The sequence below is a fragment of the Balaenoptera ricei genome, chromosome 2 (assembly GCF_028023285.1).
Source record: "Balaenoptera ricei isolate mBalRic1 chromosome 2, mBalRic1.hap2, whole genome shotgun sequence".
NCBI lineage: Eukaryota > Metazoa > Chordata > Mammalia > Artiodactyla > Balaenopteridae > Balaenoptera > Balaenoptera ricei.
Window position 1 is genome coordinate 161,169,801 of NC_082640.1, and position 21,882 is coordinate 161,191,682.

A 21,882-nucleotide genomic window follows, 5' to 3' on the forward strand; every position below is an offset into this window, starting at 1 on the left:
ACAGGGTCTTCAGCGTCTCCGAACTCGCCTCTTCCCTCCACCCTCAGTTCCTCGCCTGGAGGTCGCCCGGGGATCCATCAGGAAAGAAGAGTCCTAACGAACAGGTTCAGATCTGAGTTCCCCGATGTAAGACCAGGTTCACAGGGAAAGCAAGGAGCGGAGCGAGTTTTCCGCAGCTCGCCTTTACTCCCGACCCCAGCCAGCCCGGGAAATCTACAAATGTCTCTTTATACCGAAAGTCCAGCAAGGGTTGGGGAGCCCAGCCAAGTGCAAAAAGTCGGGAATCCCTCTTGGATACCACAGAGCAGTTTGGGGGCGCCTGGCATCCGTGTGGGCGCGCAGGGCATGCGGACCGGCACGGAGGAGACTCTATTTAGAGGATCACCTCGGAAGGACAGAGGGTCTTTTCTTGCGGAGTCCGCCGGGAGGGGACAAATGAATTTGAGGGGCAGTACCCGGGTGCGGGTTAACCCGGCCGTTTCCATGGTGCCCGGGGCGTGGGGGAGGAATGCACCCGCAGGCGGTGGCGAAACCACTGTATAGCCGGGCCAGCAGCTGGCGAAGGCGGGAGGGGCAGGGGGCGGGGGCGAGCGGGTGGGTCGTGGGTGGGGAAGCCGCGCGGGGCGGGGGCGGGGCGGTCACGTGCGCCGGAGGGGGCGAGGCCGCCAGTCCGCCCGGGAGCGACCAGAGTCCGGCGGAGTGGCTGCGCCCGGAGAGAGCTCTTTCCAGGACGGAGAGGGTGAACGTCGACAGGCGCTTCGGCAGGACTCAAGGCACCGGGGGCCAGGACCAGGCTGAGGCGTCTGCAGCTGGGGGACAGCAATCAGGGACAGAGGACGCCAAGGAAAAGTGAGAGCAGAAGCTTGGGGGTGAGCAAAAGAGCCCCACTCGCGGCTTTTACGCAGGCTGGGGACTCCATTTATTCCTTCCGGGCTGGCCGGGTAAGTGCTACGTCAGCTTGAGGTGACCAGACGACGCCACTGCCCCTTAAGTCGACTAGAGTCCTCAGCACCTGTCTAGGGCTGCAGGAGAGGCTGTGGTCATGGTGAATGAAGAGCCTAACCAGCAAGAGCGCGATGGCACCGCTTCGCAGACTTCCGCCCTCGGGGAGAACCCCAGCCTCTCGGCCCATCCCAGCGTCTCAGCCCGTCCAAGCGTCTCCATCCACCCCAGTGTCTCCGCGCACCGCAGTAGTTCGGCCCACCCCAGTACGTTGGCTCAGCCCAGTGGCTCGGCCCACCCCAGTAGCTCGGGCCCGGAGGACCTTGGCGTGATCAAGGTGAGCAAGCGCCGATGGGCTGTGGTCCTGGTGTTTAGCTGCTACTCCATGTGCAACGCCTTCCAGTGGATCCAGTACAGCTCCATCAATAACATCTTCATGAACTTCTACGGGGTCAGTGCCTTTGCCATCGACTGGCTTTCCATGTGCTACATGCTGACCTACATTCCTCTGCTCCTGCCGGTGGCCTGGCTCCTGGAGAAGTTCGGCCTGCGCACCATCGCCCTCACCGGCTCCGCTCTCAACTGCCTGGGGGCCTGGGTGAAGCTGGGCAGCCTGAAGCCGCATCTCTTCCCAGTCACCCTGCTGGGCCAGGTCATCTGCTCCGTGGCCCAGGTCTTCATCCTGGGCATGCCCTCCCGCATTGCTTCTGTCTGGTTCGGGGCTAATGAGGTGTCAACAGCCTGCTCCGTAGCTGTCTTTGGCAATCAGGTGGGTAGCGAGTGGGTGGTGTTCACTGTGGGACTGAGTGTGTTGATTGTACCGCACGCCTCCCTGTGTGGAGACCGTAGTTTTCTGACTTCAGTGTGTTTGTGACTCTGGGTGACTGTGGCTGGGTGTGACTGATAGTGTGAGTGAGTGATTGTGACTGGGTGACTGTGTAAGAGAAGTGGGGAAACAAAAGGAGGGGCCTTTGCTGTCATTCACAGTTTCTCCTCCACCAGCAGAAAGGGTGCTTCTGGAACACATGGTGTTTTTATGATCTCATTCCTGAACTTACTTCACCAGCTTGGAGAGGAAAGCTGTTCTTTCCCGGGGAGCAGTCCCTGGGCGTCAGACTATTCTGTGTCATCAGAAGTTGGCAGGTGCTTTTTTCCTGTCCAACCAGCTTTCCTAGAGCACAGTATCTCCTGCACCACATGGAAAGGCAGAGCGGGGCCCTGGTGGCGTTGGCGCTGCTCTCACCTTCTTTATACACAGCTGAAGCCAGGACAGTGGGAACAATGCTTTGTGCCAACCTCCTTCCCTGGGGTTTAGAGCCAAGGGCAGCAGGATGGAGTCGAATTCTTGCTCTGAATTTTCATGGCCTAGAAACCTTGGAAAGACCTGGAAAGCTCATATCTTAATCCTTTGTCTTTCCTTCTTCTGGGAAGGAGAATCTCAAATTCTTTGCATCTCAGTGTGGATATGACCCAGAAAGGTGGGCATGTCGTGAGTCTGATTGCTGTCCCTGAAAGGCTGAAGCAACTATTTACGGGGCCCTTCTTTATCTGGACCACTGCCTGGCGTCTCACTTCTTCCCAAGCACATGCATTTGTGGCTATGCATTTAACAAATGACCAGTAACCCTTAGTTCTTGTAGGCTTGTTTTCTCTTACCTGTTCATTGCATTTAGAATATTTAAGCTTTCGTTTAAAAAGTTCTTATTTGGGTCAGAAATTTCCAAACTTCTCTAAAGGTAAATTTCCATTCTGTTCATCTTTACCACCAAAAAGGTAACTTCAGCTAAATTTTTTCAGGCCAGTAAGGCCTGCCACTTGGGTAATAGTGTAAGCCATCAGTGAAAGCAACAGACAGGCCTTCTTCAGCACAAACAAGCAACATAAAATTCTTTACCCAGTTTTCTTTAACCTGTGGGTTTGAATGTTCAGAAGATTGAATGGATTTGAAGTCTGGGGATGAAACAGGTTGGATCTTTTTGTTCAAGGCAATTAAAAAATAGGTATTAAGGGTGACATTTACCAACCCCCTCTTCTCGAAGGTGATGTGACTGTGAATTTGAACATCTCCATTGCAGCTTTGCTGGCAGGTTTGACATTATTGGATGTTTTCTTTATAGGAGGGTAAAGCTGGGGAGAGATGCGCAGGACTTTTCAAGCTTCCAGAGGGTTAAATCTCCCTATTCGCAGCCCCAACAGGATTCAGACAGGGTCACTGCAATCCCAAACCCATTGTTTGGGGAGGGCAGAAGAGCTAACCGGGCCCTCAGGTGGCCTGGTGAGATCAGAGAACCCAACACTTTTTTTCGTTCACCATGGAGCAAAAACGAATTGGTTTTCACACCCCTCTGCACACAGCTGTAAAGGAACTTAAAACCAAATATATCTTTAAAATTTAGTAAGAATAGTTACTCATTGCCCATGCCCACTCCCCACCAAGGTCAGAAAATGCTAAGAATTTTACATTTAAAAACACCCTGACAGCATATATTTGTATCACAGAGCCATCAATTTAGTGTGTTCTTTTAGGCTTAACCCACTGTGCTAAGTTAAAAAAAAAAAGAAATATGAAAAGCTGAATTGTTTATGCTTCCTCACGTAGTTGTGACTGTGTTTGGTTCTTGGCATATGTTTTAACCTTTCTCTCTGAGGAAAGCATGGCCGAATGGAGGAGAAATATTAACAGAACACCTTGAGCTTTGCAGTTAAAAAAAAAAAAAAAAAGGCTCCACAAAGCTGTCTAAACAGATTGGAAGCATCTTTCCGGAGAGTAACTCTTTGTGGCCACAGACTTCACACTGATCAGCCAAACCCCTGTTTCATGGTAATTCTGACCCCTCCTAGTGCTTCTCTGATAGGCTCCACGAGGCACCAGTCCCTGCTGGCCTAAATCCAACACTCATTCCTTCACTCAACAAGCATTTGCCTAGCACCTGCCTTGCCAGACGCTGTGCTAGGGCTGCAAAGAGAATCCCTGCTTCGCAGAGTTCTGCTACCACCCTCTTAAATTGTATCAGGCACCAACATTCAGATTTTAAAAAGCACACGCACAAGAAGCAACCAGATGAGAGTACAGAGGATTTGTTTTCAGTTCTCCGCGAGGTTTTTAAGTATCTTCTCCGTGTCATTGCTATGGGAAGACTGAAGGGGAAGGAAGCTAATATCTATCAAACACCTATTATGTGCAAGGCACTTTTTCATGCATTATTTAATTTTTTTAACCTTTGAGGTGGGTGGGGTTGTCCCTGTTGTTATAGGTGAGGAACTTGAGACCCAGATAAATGGAACAACCTTATCCAGGGTCCTACTGGTGCTGAGTGGTAGAAAGGAGGTTTGAAGCCAGCTCCAGCCCCAGAGCCCCTGTCAGTGGGCCGTTATTGAGTCTTCAGGTGGACAAAGCGTATATTAAAAAAAAAAAAAAAAAAAAGGCAGGATTCTGAGTTTCAAGTTTTGGCCCTGTGTCTCAAGGGTTGTGGCTTGTCGGTGGTGATAAAGTGTCCAGCAGTTTCTCTAGAATTTGAGAGCTAGCACCTGCCTTCTGTTTTGAAGTTCCAGGCATTGGCAGTGCCTCCCCACGTGCTGGTTGCTGAGGGGCTGGTTCTCCCTCTCTCAGCCTCAGGAAGGTGGGACTCCAGGCTCTGGGGAGAAGAAACCAGTGGATCCTGAGCTGGCGTGAGAGAGGGCAGGGAGTCTTGGACTGCAGCTGGGGCACTTCCCTGTGACCCTCACACAGGTGGTAGCAGCCCGGCAGTGTTAACAACACTGGTTCCATTGTTTCCAGGGAAAACCATCTGGGGTTTTGAGTGATGTGGACATATGGTTATTGAGCAAGGCTGAGAAGAGAGCCTCGTGAGAGAGTCTGGTGACGGCTTGGTGGCACAGGGTGAGGGAGATGTGGGAGCGGGAAGAGATCTTCAAGGCAGCCCCAGCCCCGACGAAGAGCCTCCAGCCCTGAGACCAGAAGGGAGTTCCTCCGGGACCCTTGCGCAGGTCATAGCACAGCGCCACCCAGAAAAAGTCTAGAGAGAATCAGTTTGCTTTTCGAGGAAAAGAAAATACAGTCACCTGGGAATTCCCTGGCGGTCCAGTGGTTAGGACTCTGAGCTTTCATTGCCGTGGCCTGGGTTCAGTCCCTGGCTGGGGAACTAAGATCCCGCAAGCCGCGCGGCACGGCCAAAAAAAAGAAAAAAAAAATACAGTAACCTTACAGAATCAGTTCTGCAGCAGCCACGGTCTATCTGTCCGATAGAAATATAATGAAAGCCACAAATGCAAACCACATATATGACTAAATTTTCTAGTAGCCACTTGAGAAACAGGTAAAATGTAAATTTTTTACCAAAGTATAAAGAACAAGTGAAATTAGTTTTAGGACTATATTCGGTTTTACTCAATATATCCAGAATAGTATTTCAACAGGTAATCAATATAATAAAATTACTAACAAGCTGGTTCACATTCTTTTCCTATGGTGAGTCTTTGGAAGTTGGCATGGATTTTACGCTTACAGACTAGCAACATTTCCCACCATGTCTGGAACAATGATGCTAATTGTAGGGGAGGAAAAGGTTTTCCTTGACTGTCTTAGAGTCCCCAGCTAAAAATTAAATTGATGAAGTCAGATTAATAAGAGAAAATCATCCGTAATTATTTCATATAAGTATTAGGTGACACGGGAGTCTTTGTAAGGAAATGAAGGAAGAGTTAGACTTGTGCACTTCTATGCCATATTTGCTGGAGAGCAGACAGTGGTGGAGGGATGTGACAGGTTAAGGATTCTGAGGTCTGTAGAACCGGGGGACCACTGAGCAAGGCCTGTTTGTCAGGATTCTTGGAGGCAGTGCCCCTTTATCTTCAGAGACAAGGGTCTTGAGAGACAAGGACGCTCCCTTCCTCTGTGTACCAGGAGGGCATCTCCCACAGGAGGGTTTTAAGGCTTGTTTCGGGGAAGGAGGGGGAGGAGGTCAGAGTGACCTTCCTGCTTTTCAATTCTCTCAAATTGCTTCAGCTGAAAATATTCACTATGCCAAGGTACCAAATTTGGGGGTATTGTGTCCTGAACCCCATCATATTTCAAGCATTTGGAAATCAGGTTCTAGCAGACAAAGATGGACTCTAAGAAAGTGAGTCCAGTCTTGAGGAGGTTGTGTTTGCTGGACTGGCTGATCCTCTGTCACCCAGCGGGTGGTCCAGAGGCTGACTCAAGAGTCCAGGTCATGAGGTGAATGGTCAGCCTCATCTTGTTCCAGACTCCTGGGCACTTGGGTGTGTTAAAGTCCAGGCTTATCAATCTGGCTGTTGCAATGTCAGAGAAACTTTCAAGCTGAGTGACATCTGGGGAGGTGAAGGCAAGCTCTTCTGTGCTTTCATTTGTGGTCATTGTCAAGGCACATGAAGCACCTGCCCATGGGGCTGACCACTTGCTGGCCTCCCCTTCTGACTGGAAGAGAGGACCAGGCAGGGGCTGGGAGAGCAGAGCAAGGCTAGTGGAGACTGAAATGAGAAGGGGTAGAGCCAAGACCAACCCTCAAATGCTCATAGGGGCAGCCAGGTCGTAGAAAGTGTGACAAAGGAAAAGTGACATTGGAGTGTGGAGGGGTCACAGCATCATAAGAGCACGTGTCCCAGCTGGAGGTGGCAGCTGCTTCAGCCTCTGCCAACTGTTCACATACACAGCATGACCAGCGTTGTCAGATCGTCTCATTTGTTTTTTCTTTAAAGAGAAACCAGAAATCCAGATTTTTATGTGAAGTCTGTTTTTTTAACTGTGGTAAAATAGACATATTTATAATTTTAACCATTCATAAGTGTACAATTCAATGGCATTAAATAGTTTCACAATGTTGTGTAAGAATTACCAGTATCTATACCCCAAACACTTTTATCACCCCCAACAACTCTGTGCCCATTAAACTGTAACTCCTCCTCTGTAACCTCTATTCTACTTTCTATCTCTATTAATTTGCCTATTCTAGGTACCGCATATAACCAAAATCATGCAATATTTGTCTTTGTGTCTGGCTTATGAAATCTGTTTTTTATTACAACATTGAATTTTTTTTAAAATTATTTAATTATTTATTTTATTTATTTATTTTTAGCTGTGTTGGGTCTTCGTTTCTGTGCAAGGGCTTTCTCCAGTTGCGGCGAGCGGGGGCCACTCTTCATCGCGGTGCGCGGGCCTGTCACTATCGCGGCCTCTCTTGTTGCGGAGCACAGGCTCCAGACGCGCAGGCTCAGTAGTTGTGGCTCACGGGCCCAGTTGCTCCGCGGCATGTGGGATCTTCCCAGACCAGGGCTCGAACCCGTGTCCCCTGCATTGACAGGCAGATTCTCAGCCACTGCGCCACCAGGAAAGCCCCTGTTTTTTAAAATGCTGATAAAACTCAAAATTTTATTTTATTATTATTATTTTCCATGTTTTAAAATTGTGGGTCAGATAAAACTTCTAGTTTGAAACTTCTGGGGAAGGTAAAGTGGAACCGAATTCCAGTTCTGGTTTGTCCTTCATCGCAAAGCCCTCACCAAAGATGCGGGCAGGTGGATGAGCTCAGAGTCTGGCGACTCTGGGAAGGAAGCTAGACCAGTGCTCCCCCAAATAGTGACCATTTGCCTCACCTCTGGGGTCAGGACAAAACACAGATGCCTGGGCCTTCACCTGGACTTCCTAATCAGCCTCTCTAGGGGAGAGGCCCAGGCGCCTGTGTTTTTACCTGGCTTCCCAGGAGAGGCTCATGAGCAGACTTGAAATCTCTAGGAGAGGAGCAGCGTGCTGAGGGAAGGCGCCCTCCTGCTTGGAGCCAGGTTCTTGTCAGGGCTGGTGTGTTTTGTGCTGCTGTGTGATGGGTCCAGTTCCCAGGTGGATGCAGCTGGACGCTCAGCCACTCACTCTCCAGATTGAGGGGAGAGGATGGGCTTGGGATGGGGCTCGTAATTCTGATTCACTTAAGGTTCTGAAAATAGACTCAGGGTCCTGGGGGTCTGGGTAAGGGCAGCCCTGAAGGCCTGTGAGGTGGAACCATAGCAGAAGCTCCTAATCCTTCTGTTTCTTTGACCTTCAACTCAGTGCACTACATGAGAAGAGGCTCTGGCTGGCCTGGCCTGACTTCTGTCTTGGCCGTGTTGCCTTGGCAGGCGTTCTTCAGGGCCTGACAATTCCGTGGAATCGAGTCTGAGTGTTCAGTTTAGCATGCAGGACCCCTCCTCCCTCGTCCTTCCCATCCAGCCTGTCTCTTCTTCCCTCCCAGCCTTGTCTCTGCTCTGACCAGTCTGGCTTCTTGATTCTCTCCTTGAAGATACACCTCTTGGAGGTTAAGCCTAAAGCCTCGGAGAGTGACATCAGTAGATGGTGGACCAGGAAGCTCCAGACCCTTGTTCCCCCACAGAAACATTAAATAAACTAGAAACTGGCTAAAATATCTTCCCTATGGGAGTTTGGAAATCAGTCAAAGATCTACAGCAACCAAGTAAACGCCCAACCAAGAAAAAACCACATTCAGAATGGTAGAAAGTTTCATGGCCATTTTGCTCACCCTTGCCCTGACCCCATCCAACTGCTGTGCCTCCCAGTACCCAGTTCCTTTCTGCAAACCTGAGAACGCGAAGCAGACCAAATTTGCAACGTTTTAAACCAACTGTGTTTTTATACACTAACAATGAAAAATCCACAAAGGAAATTAAGGAAACAATTCCATTTACAGTAGCATCCAAAAAAATACTTAGGAATCAGTTTAACCAAGGAGGTGAAAGACCTGTATGCTGAAAACTATAAAATGTTACTGAAAGAAATTAAAGAAGTCACAAATAAATGGTAAAACATCTGTGTTCATGGATTGGAAGACCTAATATTGTTAAGATGTCAATACTACACAAAGCAGTCTATAAATTCAGTGCAGTCACTATCAAAATCCTGATGATGTTTTTCACAGATGAAGAAAAATGCATCCTAAAATTCATGTGGAAGTTTAAGGGATGCTGAATAGCCAAAACAATTTTGGAAAAGAATCACAAAGTTGGAGGTCTGACACTTCTTGATATCAAAACTAATAACAAAGCTACAGTAATCATGACAGTGTGGTTTCAGCATAAAGACAAACAGAGAGACCAAAGGAATAGAGAGTCCAGAAATAAACCCTCACATATATATGGTCAAATGGTTTTTAACGAGGGTGACAAGACCATTCAAGAGGAAAAGGACAGCCTTTTTAAAAAAATACACTTTATTTTTTAGAGCAGTTTTAGGTTCACAGCAAAATTAAGAGGAAGGTACAGAGATTTCTTACATACTCCCTTCATCCCCTCCTGGTGTAGTCTCCCTCATTTTCAACACCCCCACCAGAGTGGTGCATTGGTTACAATTGATGAACCTACATGGACACATAATTATCACCAGTCTCTTCAACAGATGGTATTGGGAAAAACTACAAAACTCTTGGAAGAAAACATAAGGAAAAAGCTTCATGATAATGGATTTGGCAGTGATGGCAGTGATTTCTTGGATGTGATACTAAAAGCGTCAGCAACAACAACAGCAAATAATTGGACTACATCTAAATTAAAAGCTTTTGTGCATCAGAGGACACTATCAATAGAGTGAAAAGGCAGTCCATGGAATGGGAGAAAATATTTGCACATCATATATCTGATATGGGGTTAAGCGCCAGACTATATAAAGAATTCCTGCAGCTGAACAACAACAAAAACACAACCCAATTGAAACATGAGCCGAGGACTTGAATAGACATTTCTCCCCCAAAAAAGATACATAGACGGTCAATAGGCACATGAATAGAAGCTCAACATTAGGGAAATGCAAATCAAAACTACAATGAGATGCCACTTCATACCTCTTAAGACAGTTATCAATAAGAAAAAAGAAAAAGAAAAATGTAAGAAATGTCGGCAAGAATGTGGAGAAATTGGAACCCTTGTGCATTGCCGATGGGAACGTAAAATGGTGCAGTCACATGGAAGACAGTATGGCATTTCCTCAAAAAAATTAAAAATAGAATTACTATATGATTTAGCATTTATACTTCTGGGTAGTTACCCAAGAGAACTGAAAGCAGGAACTTGAACAGATATTTGTACACCCATGTTTATAGCATCATTCTTCACAATAGCTGAAAGGTGGAAGGATCCCAAGTGTTCATCTATGGATGATTGTTAAAATATGAAATATACATATGATAGAATATTATTCATTCTTGAAAGGAAATTCTGACACGTGCTACACATGGCTGAACCTTGAAGGCATTATGCTGAGTGACATAAGGTAGTCACAAAAAACAGATACTCTGTAATTCTACCTATGTGAGGTATTGAGCTGTCTTTTTTTCTGACACTAATCAATTCTTCAATTCTCTAACACCAACTGGCTGTCCTACGATTCAATTCAGTTCAACTCTTGACACTAATGAGTTAGTGCAGACCCCACAAGTTAAGAGCTCAGTCCCGTAAAACTGTCTCCATTTGCAAGCCCTGGGGGCCACCCAGACTTCTGACTGACTAGCTATAAGTTGGGGGTTCCCACGAGCCCTACTCAGGTTCTGTAATTTGCTAGAATGGCTCAGGGAACTCAGGTAAGCACTAACTGTTTTTCCTGGTTTATTATAAAGGCTACAAGTCAGGAACAGCCAAATGGAGGAGATGCTAGAGCCTCTGTGGGCCACCCTCCTAGCACTTTGATGTGATGTGTTCACCAGCCTGTAAGCTCACCGAATTTCCTTGTTCAAGAGTTTTTCTAGAGCTCAATTTCCAGTTCCCTTTTGCTTCTCAGGGGTGGGGGGAGGGTGGGGCTGAAAGTTCCCAAACTTTAATCACTTGGTCTTCTGGAAACCACCTCCATCCTGAGGCTCTGGAGGGGTCCCACTCTAAGTCACCTCATAGCCTAAACTCAGGTGTGATGGAAACAGGATCCTTATGAATAACAAAGGACAGTCCTTGGAAACAGGATCCTTATGTATAACAAAGGACAGTCCTATCACTCAGGAAATGCCCAGGGTTTAGAGCTCTGTGCCAGGAACCAGAAGTGAAGACCAAATATATTTTTATTATACCACAGATAATCTCGAGTAATCAAATTCATAGAGACAAAAGGTATAATGGTGGTTGGGGGGCTGGGGGAGGAGGGAACGAGGAGTTAGTGTTTAATGGGTACAGAGTTTCAGTTTGGGAAGATGAAAAAAGTTCTGGAGATGGATGGAGGTGATGGTTGCACAATGATGTGAATGTACTTAATGCCACTGAACTGTACAGCTAAAAATGATTAAAATAGTAAATGTTATGATATATATATATATATATATATATATATATATATTTACCACTGGCACCAAAAACGAAAAGATACACTGCTTGGGAAGTGTTCCCTCTGGCTGGGTACCTGGGTAGCTGCTCACCCCTGCCGTCATCTCCTCAGTCTCTGTGCTGGAGGAAAGCGGTCCTTGCCCTTCTGTGTGCTTGCTGAGTTTCTGTGGATACTGGCCTTTTGTTTTCTACGGTTTGTGTTTCCCCCTCTTCCGTAACTTTTCTCCTGTCCTCTTCCCCTCTTCCTCCACCTCCTCTTCTTACTAAATGGGAAACTTGTCAAAGGACTGGAACCTTGACTAATACATCTCTCCCTTATGTCAAGGCTCTGGGCATAACAGGCGCTTAAAAATGGATGGACAAATTAATAAACAGGTATTCCTTTCCTGAAAGGAATTAAGGTGACCACTCAGTTAGCTGAGAGCTCAGGTGGTTGCAGGAAGGGACTCTCATGCCTGGATTGTCTTCCTGACGTGACTCAATCTTACTCCTTCAGTGGAAAAAGCTATTCAGTCCTTACGGGGTGCCTTGAACTCTGCTGGACCCAGGGTGGTTGAGAACACATCTTTAGCTCTGCTGTGTACCCTTGGACAAGACCCTTAACTTTTCTAACTTTTGGCTTCTTCTTTTGTAAGATGGAGATAATATTGGCTCCTGCAATAGTGGAGGAGGGGAGTAAATGAGACAGTAAGTGGAGGGCGCTTAGCCAGCAGAGTTTGTCTGCTAAATGAAGAACAGGTGTTGTCACTACTATATCATCAATAAAGGTAATTGGCCACTGATCTAGAAGGAGAGGCCAACACTTAAATGCTCCCAATACCACCGTGTGGCAGGCTTAAGGGTACATGTGCACAGGACATTGAGGGGTCACAGCGTGTGGGAGGACACACCCCAGAGTGAGTGTAGTGGGGAGCCAGTGGGACCGCTTCCCTGAGGAGGTGATGGTTATGAGCCGATTCTCAACAAGCGAAGTGACCAGGAGTTGGGTGAATAGGGGAAGGTGGGCCTTTCTGGAAGTTTCCAGGCAGTATCTTGATGGGGACTTGTTCCTCTTGAGAGCTACTCAAACTAAGAGATGTGCTGGTGCCAGGAGATGGTGTTATCTTCCCAGTATGTGGCTGATGAGACCGGTTGTCTTTGGTGAAGATTTTGGGGTCTTAGGGATGACATAGGTACTGGGCCAGTTCTCATCCCCACACATCAGACCTTAGTCTTACAAACCTAAGACTCTACTGAAGGAAGTGGGATGCCCAGGCTTATCAGGTGGACCCAGCTGTTTTCCACTGCCTGATTCTTGATCTTTATCCAACAACGCTGTTAACAGGATGTCCTTCCGTTGCCTTCACCTCCCCCAACCCCCAACATCAAACAGCCCCATGCGAATTGGTTTGATCCCCATCAGGGATGACGAAGAACTATAGGGCTAAGGTGAAAGCGGGTGTTTCCTCTTCTTTCTTCTCTGTCTCCTGACTTCTATCTAGCACCGTCCCAAACTTAACCCAAGGGAGCATCTCCTTTCTCTCTGTTCTTCAGGACGGAGGCCTTTGTCTTTGCTGAGTCATTCAGAGGTCGGAGGTATCCTGCAGGTTCTGGCAGCCCATCCTGGCTCTTCTGCCTCCCCACCTTATTCCAGGCATCTCTCCTTTTTTAGGCTTTGCAAAAACTGTAGCTTGGCCTCTGAGCCCCACACAGTTCAAGATGAGGTCTTGCCCCAGCGTAAGGGCAGAGAGCACCAGCACCATGTGTGTTTGCAGGAGGAGGGTGGGAGGTAGGGCTGGCTTTCACTTGCTTACCAACTTCTCCGGATTAGACAGTGTGCCTCGCAACCACGAGTGGAGTGGTGTTTGCTTTGGCTCCCATCCGATTCTTTCTCTAGAGAGGAGGTGAACACAAGCCCTTTTCAGTTCCAGGAGATCCCTTTTGACTAGACAACCCTGCCGGCTCCAGAAGGGAGGGGGCACGGAAGCTGGAGCAAGGTTGGAGGTTATTTTTTTTCCTTTTTGTTTTTTTTTTCCTTTTCCTCTCCCCTGGAAATTCCTGATTTCTGCTCCACGTTGTGGTGTTGGCATGGCTGGGTCTCCCATGCTGGCTCTGGAAGTAGCTGTCTGCGCTCAGGGCCATTTGCTGTGCCCATCAACTCAGAAATATAGGAAGTGAACCGCCCTGAGTCTTGGCGTTAAAGCAGGGTCCGTCGCAATGGGCTGTTTGTTTGGGGTGGTGACTGCCCTTTGAGCAGTCCTCGCCTCCTCAGACCTTTGTCCGCAGCTTCCTGTTTGGGGCTGGACATGTTTGTGGAGCCACTCAGTGAACTCAGAGGCCGGTTGCTTCTCTACCGAGGAGCTAGGCAGGAACACACACCGGTCCCACCATCTGTCCCTGCCTGGGACGCCGAGGGAAGCCAGCAGCTGAGAATTAGCTCTTGATTTCTGTCCTTGGGGCAGTGGAGGTCAATTGTTTCTAAGTGTGCTCCATGAACCACCAGCACCACCTGGGGTGTTTGTTAGAAATGCAGATTCCTGGGCACTGGGGCAGATCCAAGGAATTAGCCTGTCCGGGATGGAGCTCAGGGATTGTGATGCGCCCTGAAGTTGGAGAACTCCTGGTGTGGGAGCCATGGGACCCTGACCCGGCTCTGCTGACCCCTGTATTTGGGGCCTCTGGCTAGACACCTGCTCTCTTTGGGCATCAGCTTACCTATCTGTAATAAGGAAGCCAGCCTCACAGGGTGGCCACTTAAGTCAAAGGAGTTGTGAAAGCTCCTGAACCAGATGAGTCTCTGCAGACATTCACTGAATGCACATCCGTCTTCTCCCTCCCTGCCAAACTCAGGTTCTGCAGCATTCCTTCTGGTATCTCTGGATTCTGGGCCTTTCTTTCATCGCAGCTGCTGTCCCAGGAATATTTGCTGACAGATCCTCCTCCCTGACACCATAGGTCAGGAACTTAAGCAGACTTGCCTGTCCAGTCTCTGCTGATGAGTTAGGTTGGGGCTGACATCACCACCCTTCTAGAAATAGGTCACCCCCCTAAAGACCTTGCTCATAGAACACAGGCCAGAAGAAGCCACATTCCTGGCACGTGGTGGGGACTGAGAACATGTGAATGGAAAGATGGACGACTGGTGTTCTGGTTTTACACTTTGGGGAATGGTCTTCTCATTGCTGAAGGAAGATTCCAGAGCATGTTCTGTGATTGCCATCGAATAACATGTCAGCTGTGGCCTCGGGAGGATGGGGGTGGTGGGTGGGGGAAGAGTGCAGCTTGACCCAACCCTCTTACTAATCTTTTTCACCTTTTATGTGTAAGTGGGCCTCCTGAGAAAATCCCCTCCACCTGCTTCCTCAACTCTATGGCCTTGGAAGCAGGTCCTCAGGAAGAGCTGCAGGTGTTAGAGCTCCTCCCTCTTTGGGGCTGGCTGACTTGGGAGGGTAAGGCCTGGGAAGACCGGGCCACCAAGAGACATTCTCGGCCTCTGGCCTTGGGACAGGCATCTTGACAATGTTTTGCTTTATTTGTGGAGTAAGGAGAGCCCTCCTTGGGAATGTTTGCTTCTCTCAAGGCTACTGTGGGGGGTAGGAAGTTGTGTCCGCAGGGCCCAGATCACCACTGTAAGTTTGTTGAGAGACTCCCAGAGACATTGATGTTCTCTCCACTCATTGAACTGCCTCTGACTCACTGTCCAGAAAGAACTTTGATAAGAGGTACAGAGTAACTGTTAGCCATTGTATGATGACCCAGATGCATTTCTCAGTTACATAACAAACACCCATTGCAAAGGACCCCATCAGACCCTGGTTCATCTTGGGTCTCAGACCATGTCTTCCTGGGCTACGTGGCTGCTTGGTGCCTTGTCGTGGCTCAGCAAGGCTCTGTGGGAAGAGAGCAGGGCTGCGAATGGGACCATCAGAAGTCCCGATGTTACCTCACTGCTGATCACCTCTGTGACTTCAGCAAGTTGAGCCAACTCAGTTACAAAATGGAGAAAAGGACGGTCCCCTCCCAGGCTCTGTGCCTCTCCTGTGCTATGGGCATCTGGCTCTTCACCTCACTGGATGGTTTTGAGGCTCAGTTTATATGCTGGATGTGCAAGTGCCTTGAAAACTGAAATTTTGTGCAAATGTGGGCTTTTACGTGCCCTTAAAAAAAAAGAAAAAAGGACTCTGGACTTGCCTCGTGACACTCAGAGAGTAAAAGGGCTTCCTGTACATAAATCAGGTCCTGTCCATCTGGTAAAGAGCCACCTTGGATTAGGGGACCATACCCTCGGTTTACAGGGCTCACCATTCTTGGCTTTAGAGTCAGCTATTCATTTCAGAAAAAGTTCCGGTCATTCTGGCTGTAGGAGCCTCTCCCAGAGCTCCTGGTTTCTGGAGCATCCCTGCTGATTTGGTCCTTTTGACTTCAGCCATGATGCAGCTCCTAAGGTCCTGTGGACCATTCTAATTCCTTTTGATGCCAAGAAGGGCCTTTTGCCAGAGATTGGCACAAAGCAGCTTTTCAATCTCTGTGTGCCTTGGATGGCTCCTCTCTTCAGTGTACGAAATGGCAGTGGTGGCAGAGCACAGAACTGACTTAGTCCCTACCATCAGGAGACGGGTCCCGCGAGTAAGAAGTCTTCTCCTAAGGGCCTGGTGTCCTGATGTTACCACATTTTCTCCCAGGCCCCTTACATTTAGCAAGTGGCACCGACCCATGGTAACAAGTGGGGACTGGTGGGGCTCAGACAGCCCTTGTGACTGTGATAATTGACTTTTCTCTCTCCGGAATTCTTCTGTCTCTCCTTAGGGAAGAGGGGATCCCATTATTGGCCCAAGAATGCTGGCCCTGTATTCTCATGGTACTCCACAAAAATCCAAGTCCTTTACGAGGGTGCCCCCACGGTGGGCCAGATCTCTGTCGCTTGTGAGTAAACCACACAGGCCCCTGGCCATCCAGTCTTTGTTTCTCTTTGAATTCTGCTTGTCCTGGATTGCATCCACTCTGGCCAGCCTCCAGGTGTCTCCCCAGTTGACAGCAGGTAATGTGACAAATGAGAGTCAGTGAACGAAGGCTCTCATCCCCTTGGCTGTCTATCTCATGAAGTACAACCTCAGATTAAGGGCTATACTCTCCATTTATAGGGCCAAGCACTCTGACCTTTATGTCAATTCTTGGGAGCTATGGTTTCTTTGAGACAGTGCACCACAGCTTTTGTTTATTGTTTGAACAAATACTTATTGAATATCCACTCTGTGCCAACCCACATTCTGAGCTCTGAGGATGCAGTAGTGAATAGAAAAGTTCCTGAGTTCACACTTAAGAGAAGAGGGATTAGACTGTAAGGCATTACTTATGGAGTGACTAGTGGTGGAAATGTCAGGCCAAGTAGGAGGGGAGATGACCTCATGTATGTAGGTCCTGATTAACTCCCTGAATCCCAGGGCGAGAGCTGATGGCATTGCTTTCTTGGGGTGGTGGTAGATATGGGTGATTAATAGCTTTCCTGGTGCAAGGTTTAGATTTCTTTTTCTTTGCAGATCCCTCTGGGATAATGAGGCAAGGGTAGTTGCCTTATGAAGTTGGCTCTTTGGAAAAATCTACTTAGAGCCCAGCCTGTTTCTGGATGGGCACCCTGAAGTGGGTCTGGCCTGTGGCAGCCCTTTAAGAAATCACTCTTCCAGTGCCTGCCTGTGAGTAAACCCCCTGGTCTCAGTTTCACCTCTGAAAGTTGGAAGGGGAGAGCTGTCACCAAGAAAGCCCAACCAGACTCAGAAGAAAACTTGGGAGGATTAGAAACATGTTTTGTCACATGAATTACTTTTAGGAATGACAGTTCGTGACATATCAGACAAAGGAAACAGTTCTTCTGCTTTGGGCTGTTTCACCATCTGTCACCAGGCAGGGAGTGGTAAGGTTGAGCGCAGCAACACCACACAAGACGTTTGGGTTCATCTGTTGGCTGCTGCGGGCTGGCATCTGGTTGGGAGTTGGTGGAAGTGCCAAAGCATCTGCTTGGAGCTTTTCACTTTCTCCAAAAGTTGGAGAAAGTATGGTCTGCATCTGCCTCTTTGCTGGCCTGGTCATTGGAAAGATGCCCCTCATCTTTCCTCTTCCCCGGCTGAGTCACTGGGGAAGTTCTAGGAGCCTATGGTCGTTGACTGTCAGCTCTGTCGTGAGAGGGACCTTTGGGTGGAGAAGCCGGCATTGAGGTGGGCGCTCGGGGAAAGGGGAGCAGAGGAACCTTGGCATATGGTCTCACCTAGACCAGGACTGAGCCTTTGCAGATGTTGCCACAAGGACAATTCCAGGAGGAACACCTACCCTTAAAAGGAGGCATGTGTGCACCAGGAGCCTCTTGAGTTGATGACTGAAAGCAGCAAATTGCTACTGTGCCCAACTTCTTTGCTGTAGAAGAAACGGGAAATACTTGAGTTACTTTTGAGCTGCACAGTTCTAAAAGTCTTCTCTTTATTCAGAAGATATTTCCTGATCCGCTTCTCTGTTCTTAGCATTGTACTGCGTGCGGGGGGAGGGGGGTCACACAAGGAAATGTTAGTCAATGTCCCTGTCCTCACGGTGCTAAAATCTAGCTGGGGAGACAACAAACACCCTACATGGAAAACAACCAAAAGTCAGCATTGCATAAGAACAAGAAACCCCATAGGGTGCAACTAAGTGGTCAACAAAACAGACTATAGCCGGAGACACCTCTCACGGTCACTTCCTCCAATAGCTAGACAAACGGGGGGCACTTGAATGACAGAATCGAGTGTGTAAGACTGGAGATATTGTCAGGTCTCTGAGGCAGTTACTTCCATGAAGTTCACCTGTTTCATCAAGGGGTTTGGAGTCCGATTGCCATGGGCTTGAATCTCAGTTCTGCCATTAGAAGCTGGGTGAACTTGGGCAAGTTACGGTTTTCTCATCTGTAAAAACCAAACCAGAGATAATCCTAACAACTTTAGGGGGTTGTTGGAAGGGATTAAATGAAATAATGTGAAAAATCATTTAGCAACTGCCTAGCACACAGTAGGTGCTCATTATGTATTAGTTTCCTTCCTTCTAGTTTGAATAACAGCCAAGACCTGAGCATTCAGCCAAATGGTTAATGGTTCAAACTCTAGTACCCGTGGCCTGAACTTGAAGCCCAGCATAGAACACTTGCTGTTCTATGACCCTGGGCAAGCTACTTAAAGGCCAGTTTTCTCCATTTTAAAATAGGGATTAAAAGAGTGTGTCTATATGTATAGCGCTTAATAGTGCCTAGGCCAGTAACTGTGGTGTGGCGAGCACAATGGATCAGCCATGATCACTATTCTTACCTTCCCTGGGAAGCAGTGATTACAGGCTGTCCTGATTTCACTAGTGCTCTTCTTGCCTATTCCTAACCTCTTTCCCCCGAAGGACTGAGGAAATCCAAGAGTGCTGAGGTTATATAAGCCACCAGCACAATCACAGATTTGAAGACAAACCCTGTGATTGGGGAGGGACTCTAAGAAAGTCTAGAGTCAACCAGCTGTGACCCTGCTTCCCAAGTTCTTAGGAGCCTAAGCCTAGCCTTTTAAATCCATAAACCTCTTTCATGGGCGATTTGCCCCCAAGTCAGTGGGACTGTTTTTGTTCCTGAAGGTCTGCTGCCTCCTTAATCCTGAGTTGGCCTTTTTAGAAGAAGGCAAAGGGGTTGGATTTGGGAATTTCAAAAATACAGTCATGTGAGCAGGCTTTGCGTGCACGTGATTGCTGAATGTGGTGTGTTCCTAGACGCTGCCTGGTGGTCCTGGGTGGCTGGGAGCTTGTCCTCATGATTAAACTGTTGTTCAAGTTCAGTGTTTCAGTGCCCAGCAGCCACCTCGCTCTCCTTGCTTCTTTCTGGGGCATCCAAGACTCAGACCCAGGACCGCCCTCTGAGCCTCCCCCACATCCAAAGTTGGCTTTCCTGCCACGTGCCTTCACTCTAACGGAGACCCACATTGGGGATCCTGGAACCTTTGTGCATCATTTTACCCAAATTAGTTATTCTTCGATCACTGAGGTGTAGTGTTTTCACTGAGGTGTAAACACACGTCTAAGTTTACTTGGCACTGGCCAAGAGGAGAGAGAGGTATTAATAGGAGCAGAACTATGTCGCGAGTGTGTAGACTTGCCTAGCAGCACCACTTCATGGTGTTTAAATGCGCACAGCAGGGCGTAGGGATGGGCCGTGAGTGTTGAAGTCACTTGCGAGCGCTGTGTATAATTCCCACGTGGACGTGGTCCTGGGAGACAGGTTGTAGTGGTGGCCTCCCTGCTGGTGGCCCTGATGGCCACGCCTGAGGTACCAGTGTCCAGACACGCAGCCCCAGGAGAGGGTGGGCGCGTTTTGTATGAGATGGAAATTAGACATAGTATAATTGTAGCACATTTTAATGCCCATAAATTCTGCATGGACTTAAATGACCCTTTATGTAGTAACATTTTCATACATTTGTCTATGTAGCTAAGTTTTCCTCAACTGTTGTACTCTGTGACACTTAGCGTCTGATTAATCTTTAGATCATTAAGATCATTGCTAGTGTATATAGACATGTATAGATACACACCTGTATGTGGTCACCCATCACGTAAAAACACCCTTGTGAGGGTGGCATCCTGCTGTGTGCTTAAGGTTGCTCATAGGGGTTGATCAGCTTTGAGCAAACCTGGTGTGTGGAAATCTAGATTGAACCCAAATTTATCTTTCATGTGGTGTTGATTTTAAAACAACCCCCAACGATGTTTTTTTAAATAGCATACTTTCTCTGAGAGTCTTGTCTAGATTCAAATTTCCAACCACATCTTTCCCCAGGTCTGGACTCATGGCTAATCTGGAAGGGAAGTGATGTTTTCCTGACATGCCATTTAACTGCAGCCCGTTCATTCGGTACCCATTTATCGAGTAAACTCCTGTTGTGTTTACCAGGCACCAGACTAGTGTCACAAATAAGGTTGAAAACCAAAGGATTAGAGGAGTTAGGGCAAGGAGATCAAGCCTCACTAGCATGACCAAGGAAAACTCAGTGAAGGAACTGAGGGTGAGATGGGCTCTAAAAGACTCAAGTAGGGAGATCTTTGCAAACAATGAATCTGCTGGGATAAAGGCTGAGACCAGACAATGAAAGGTTGGACTTGTGAATCATTCCGTCTGGGGACATCCAGGGAAGCAGATGGAGATGGGACGGGAGGTGAAGAAAGCTAAGAACAGCAGGCTGAGGGGTGTGGATGTGGTCCTCCCTGGGAGAGGGCTGGCTCCTTGAGGGTCCTTGAGCAGGACCGCGTGGTCAGAGCAGCAACGAGGAAGGTGCCCCTGAACACGCTATTCAGGCTGGTGGGGGAGAGGTCACATCATCTGAAAGGGGGCGGGGAGCCGATGCAATGTGGACGTCCAAGGACAGTGGGGGAGGGTCGGGACAGCGTGGATGTGAGAGGGCAGAGGCCAGGGGGCTGAGAGATGAGAAAGGGCAGAGAGAAGGAGCAGAGAAGGATGAGGAGGAGAGCCAGGGGAGGTGTCTGTGCGGCTGCCATCGGTCAACCAAGCACGTCTTGTTTGTCCCAGTGGCCTCTCCCCCCCTGCCTGTCGCCATTGCTGTGGGAGAGTGTGCGGGGTGGGAGAGCCAGGCTTGCAGAAGAGGAGCAAGCCCCCCTGGTGTAAAGCATTCTGCAGAGTAGTCCATTCAAATGGGCTCACTAGGCGTCAGAGCAACCCCCTGAGCTAGAGGGTATGAACTAGGCAGTACCTTCCTTTGTGGATTAGGAAACAGGCACAAAGAGGGGAATTAACTTGCCAATGCCAGACATCTCCTAACTGGCAGAGCTGGTATGTGAACACAGACCTTTCTGACCTTGGAGCCCTAGGCCTTAACCACTGTGTAGAGTGATGACGTGTCTGAGGGATGTTGGGGTGGAAAGGAGGAAGGGGGAGGGGTTCACTTCAAAATGAACAATGTTCACTGTTAAAATGAACCACATGGGTGTGAGCTCCTTGAGGAGCATGGTGACCCCCCGATTAGGTCATAAGGAGACCAAGTTTGAAGCAAGCCTTCAAGCCCAGGAGCTTTGCTGCAGGGAAAGCTGCTGACCCAGTAAGGGGACATTTTTGACCCTTGACGCCAGAAAGCCAGCTGTTGGGAGCCCTGAAATCCAAGAGACATGCCACCCTGATCGGGTGACTGTGCCCAGGGGGAAGGAATGAGACAATGGGGACCCAGCCATGGGGCTGAGGGTGGGCCCATCTTTCTCTGATCAGCAGGTATGCCTGGGGCAGGAATGGGCCGAGGAGGAATGAGGTTGGGCGGGTGAGAACCTGCTTGCTGATGTGGTTGTCTCCTACCAAGGTGAGCAGGATCCTCCTGGCCAATACCTGGGTGTGGAGGATGAGGTGCCTGGGACCCTGGAAGAGGATTCAGATGGGGACCAGTGGTCTGTCCTTGTTCCAGTGGACTACACCCTCACCATGGTGTTGACACAGAGCTCCCTGCCTTTTGTGAAAGCCCAAGGGTCTTCCTTTGATGGTCTGGGCATGTTCATGACCAGGCAGCACTGGGAGGGCAGCTTTGTGCCTGGATTCTGATTGTGCCTGGGTTCAGTTGTGACTTGGGGCTTTGCAGGGGTGCCCCACATGGATGGTGATGGGGACAGTAG

General features: G+C 48.5%; 1 protein-coding gene across 2 annotated transcripts in view; it reads left to right on the forward strand.

The window, feature by feature from the left end:
- The first annotated feature begins 686 nt into the window (after positions 1–686).
- Positions 687–21,882, forward strand: part of FLVCR2 (FLVCR choline and putative heme transporter 2) — a 65,327-nt gene continuing 44,131 nt past the window's right edge. For both annotated transcript variants that reach the window (XM_059914709.1, XM_059914710.1), the window contains exon 1: positions 687–1,711. In XM_059914709.1, coding sequence (XP_059770692.1) covers positions 1,043–1,711 — 669 coding nt within the window. In that variant the 5' untranslated portion in view covers positions 687–1,042. The remainder of the gene's footprint in view (positions 1,712–21,882) is intronic.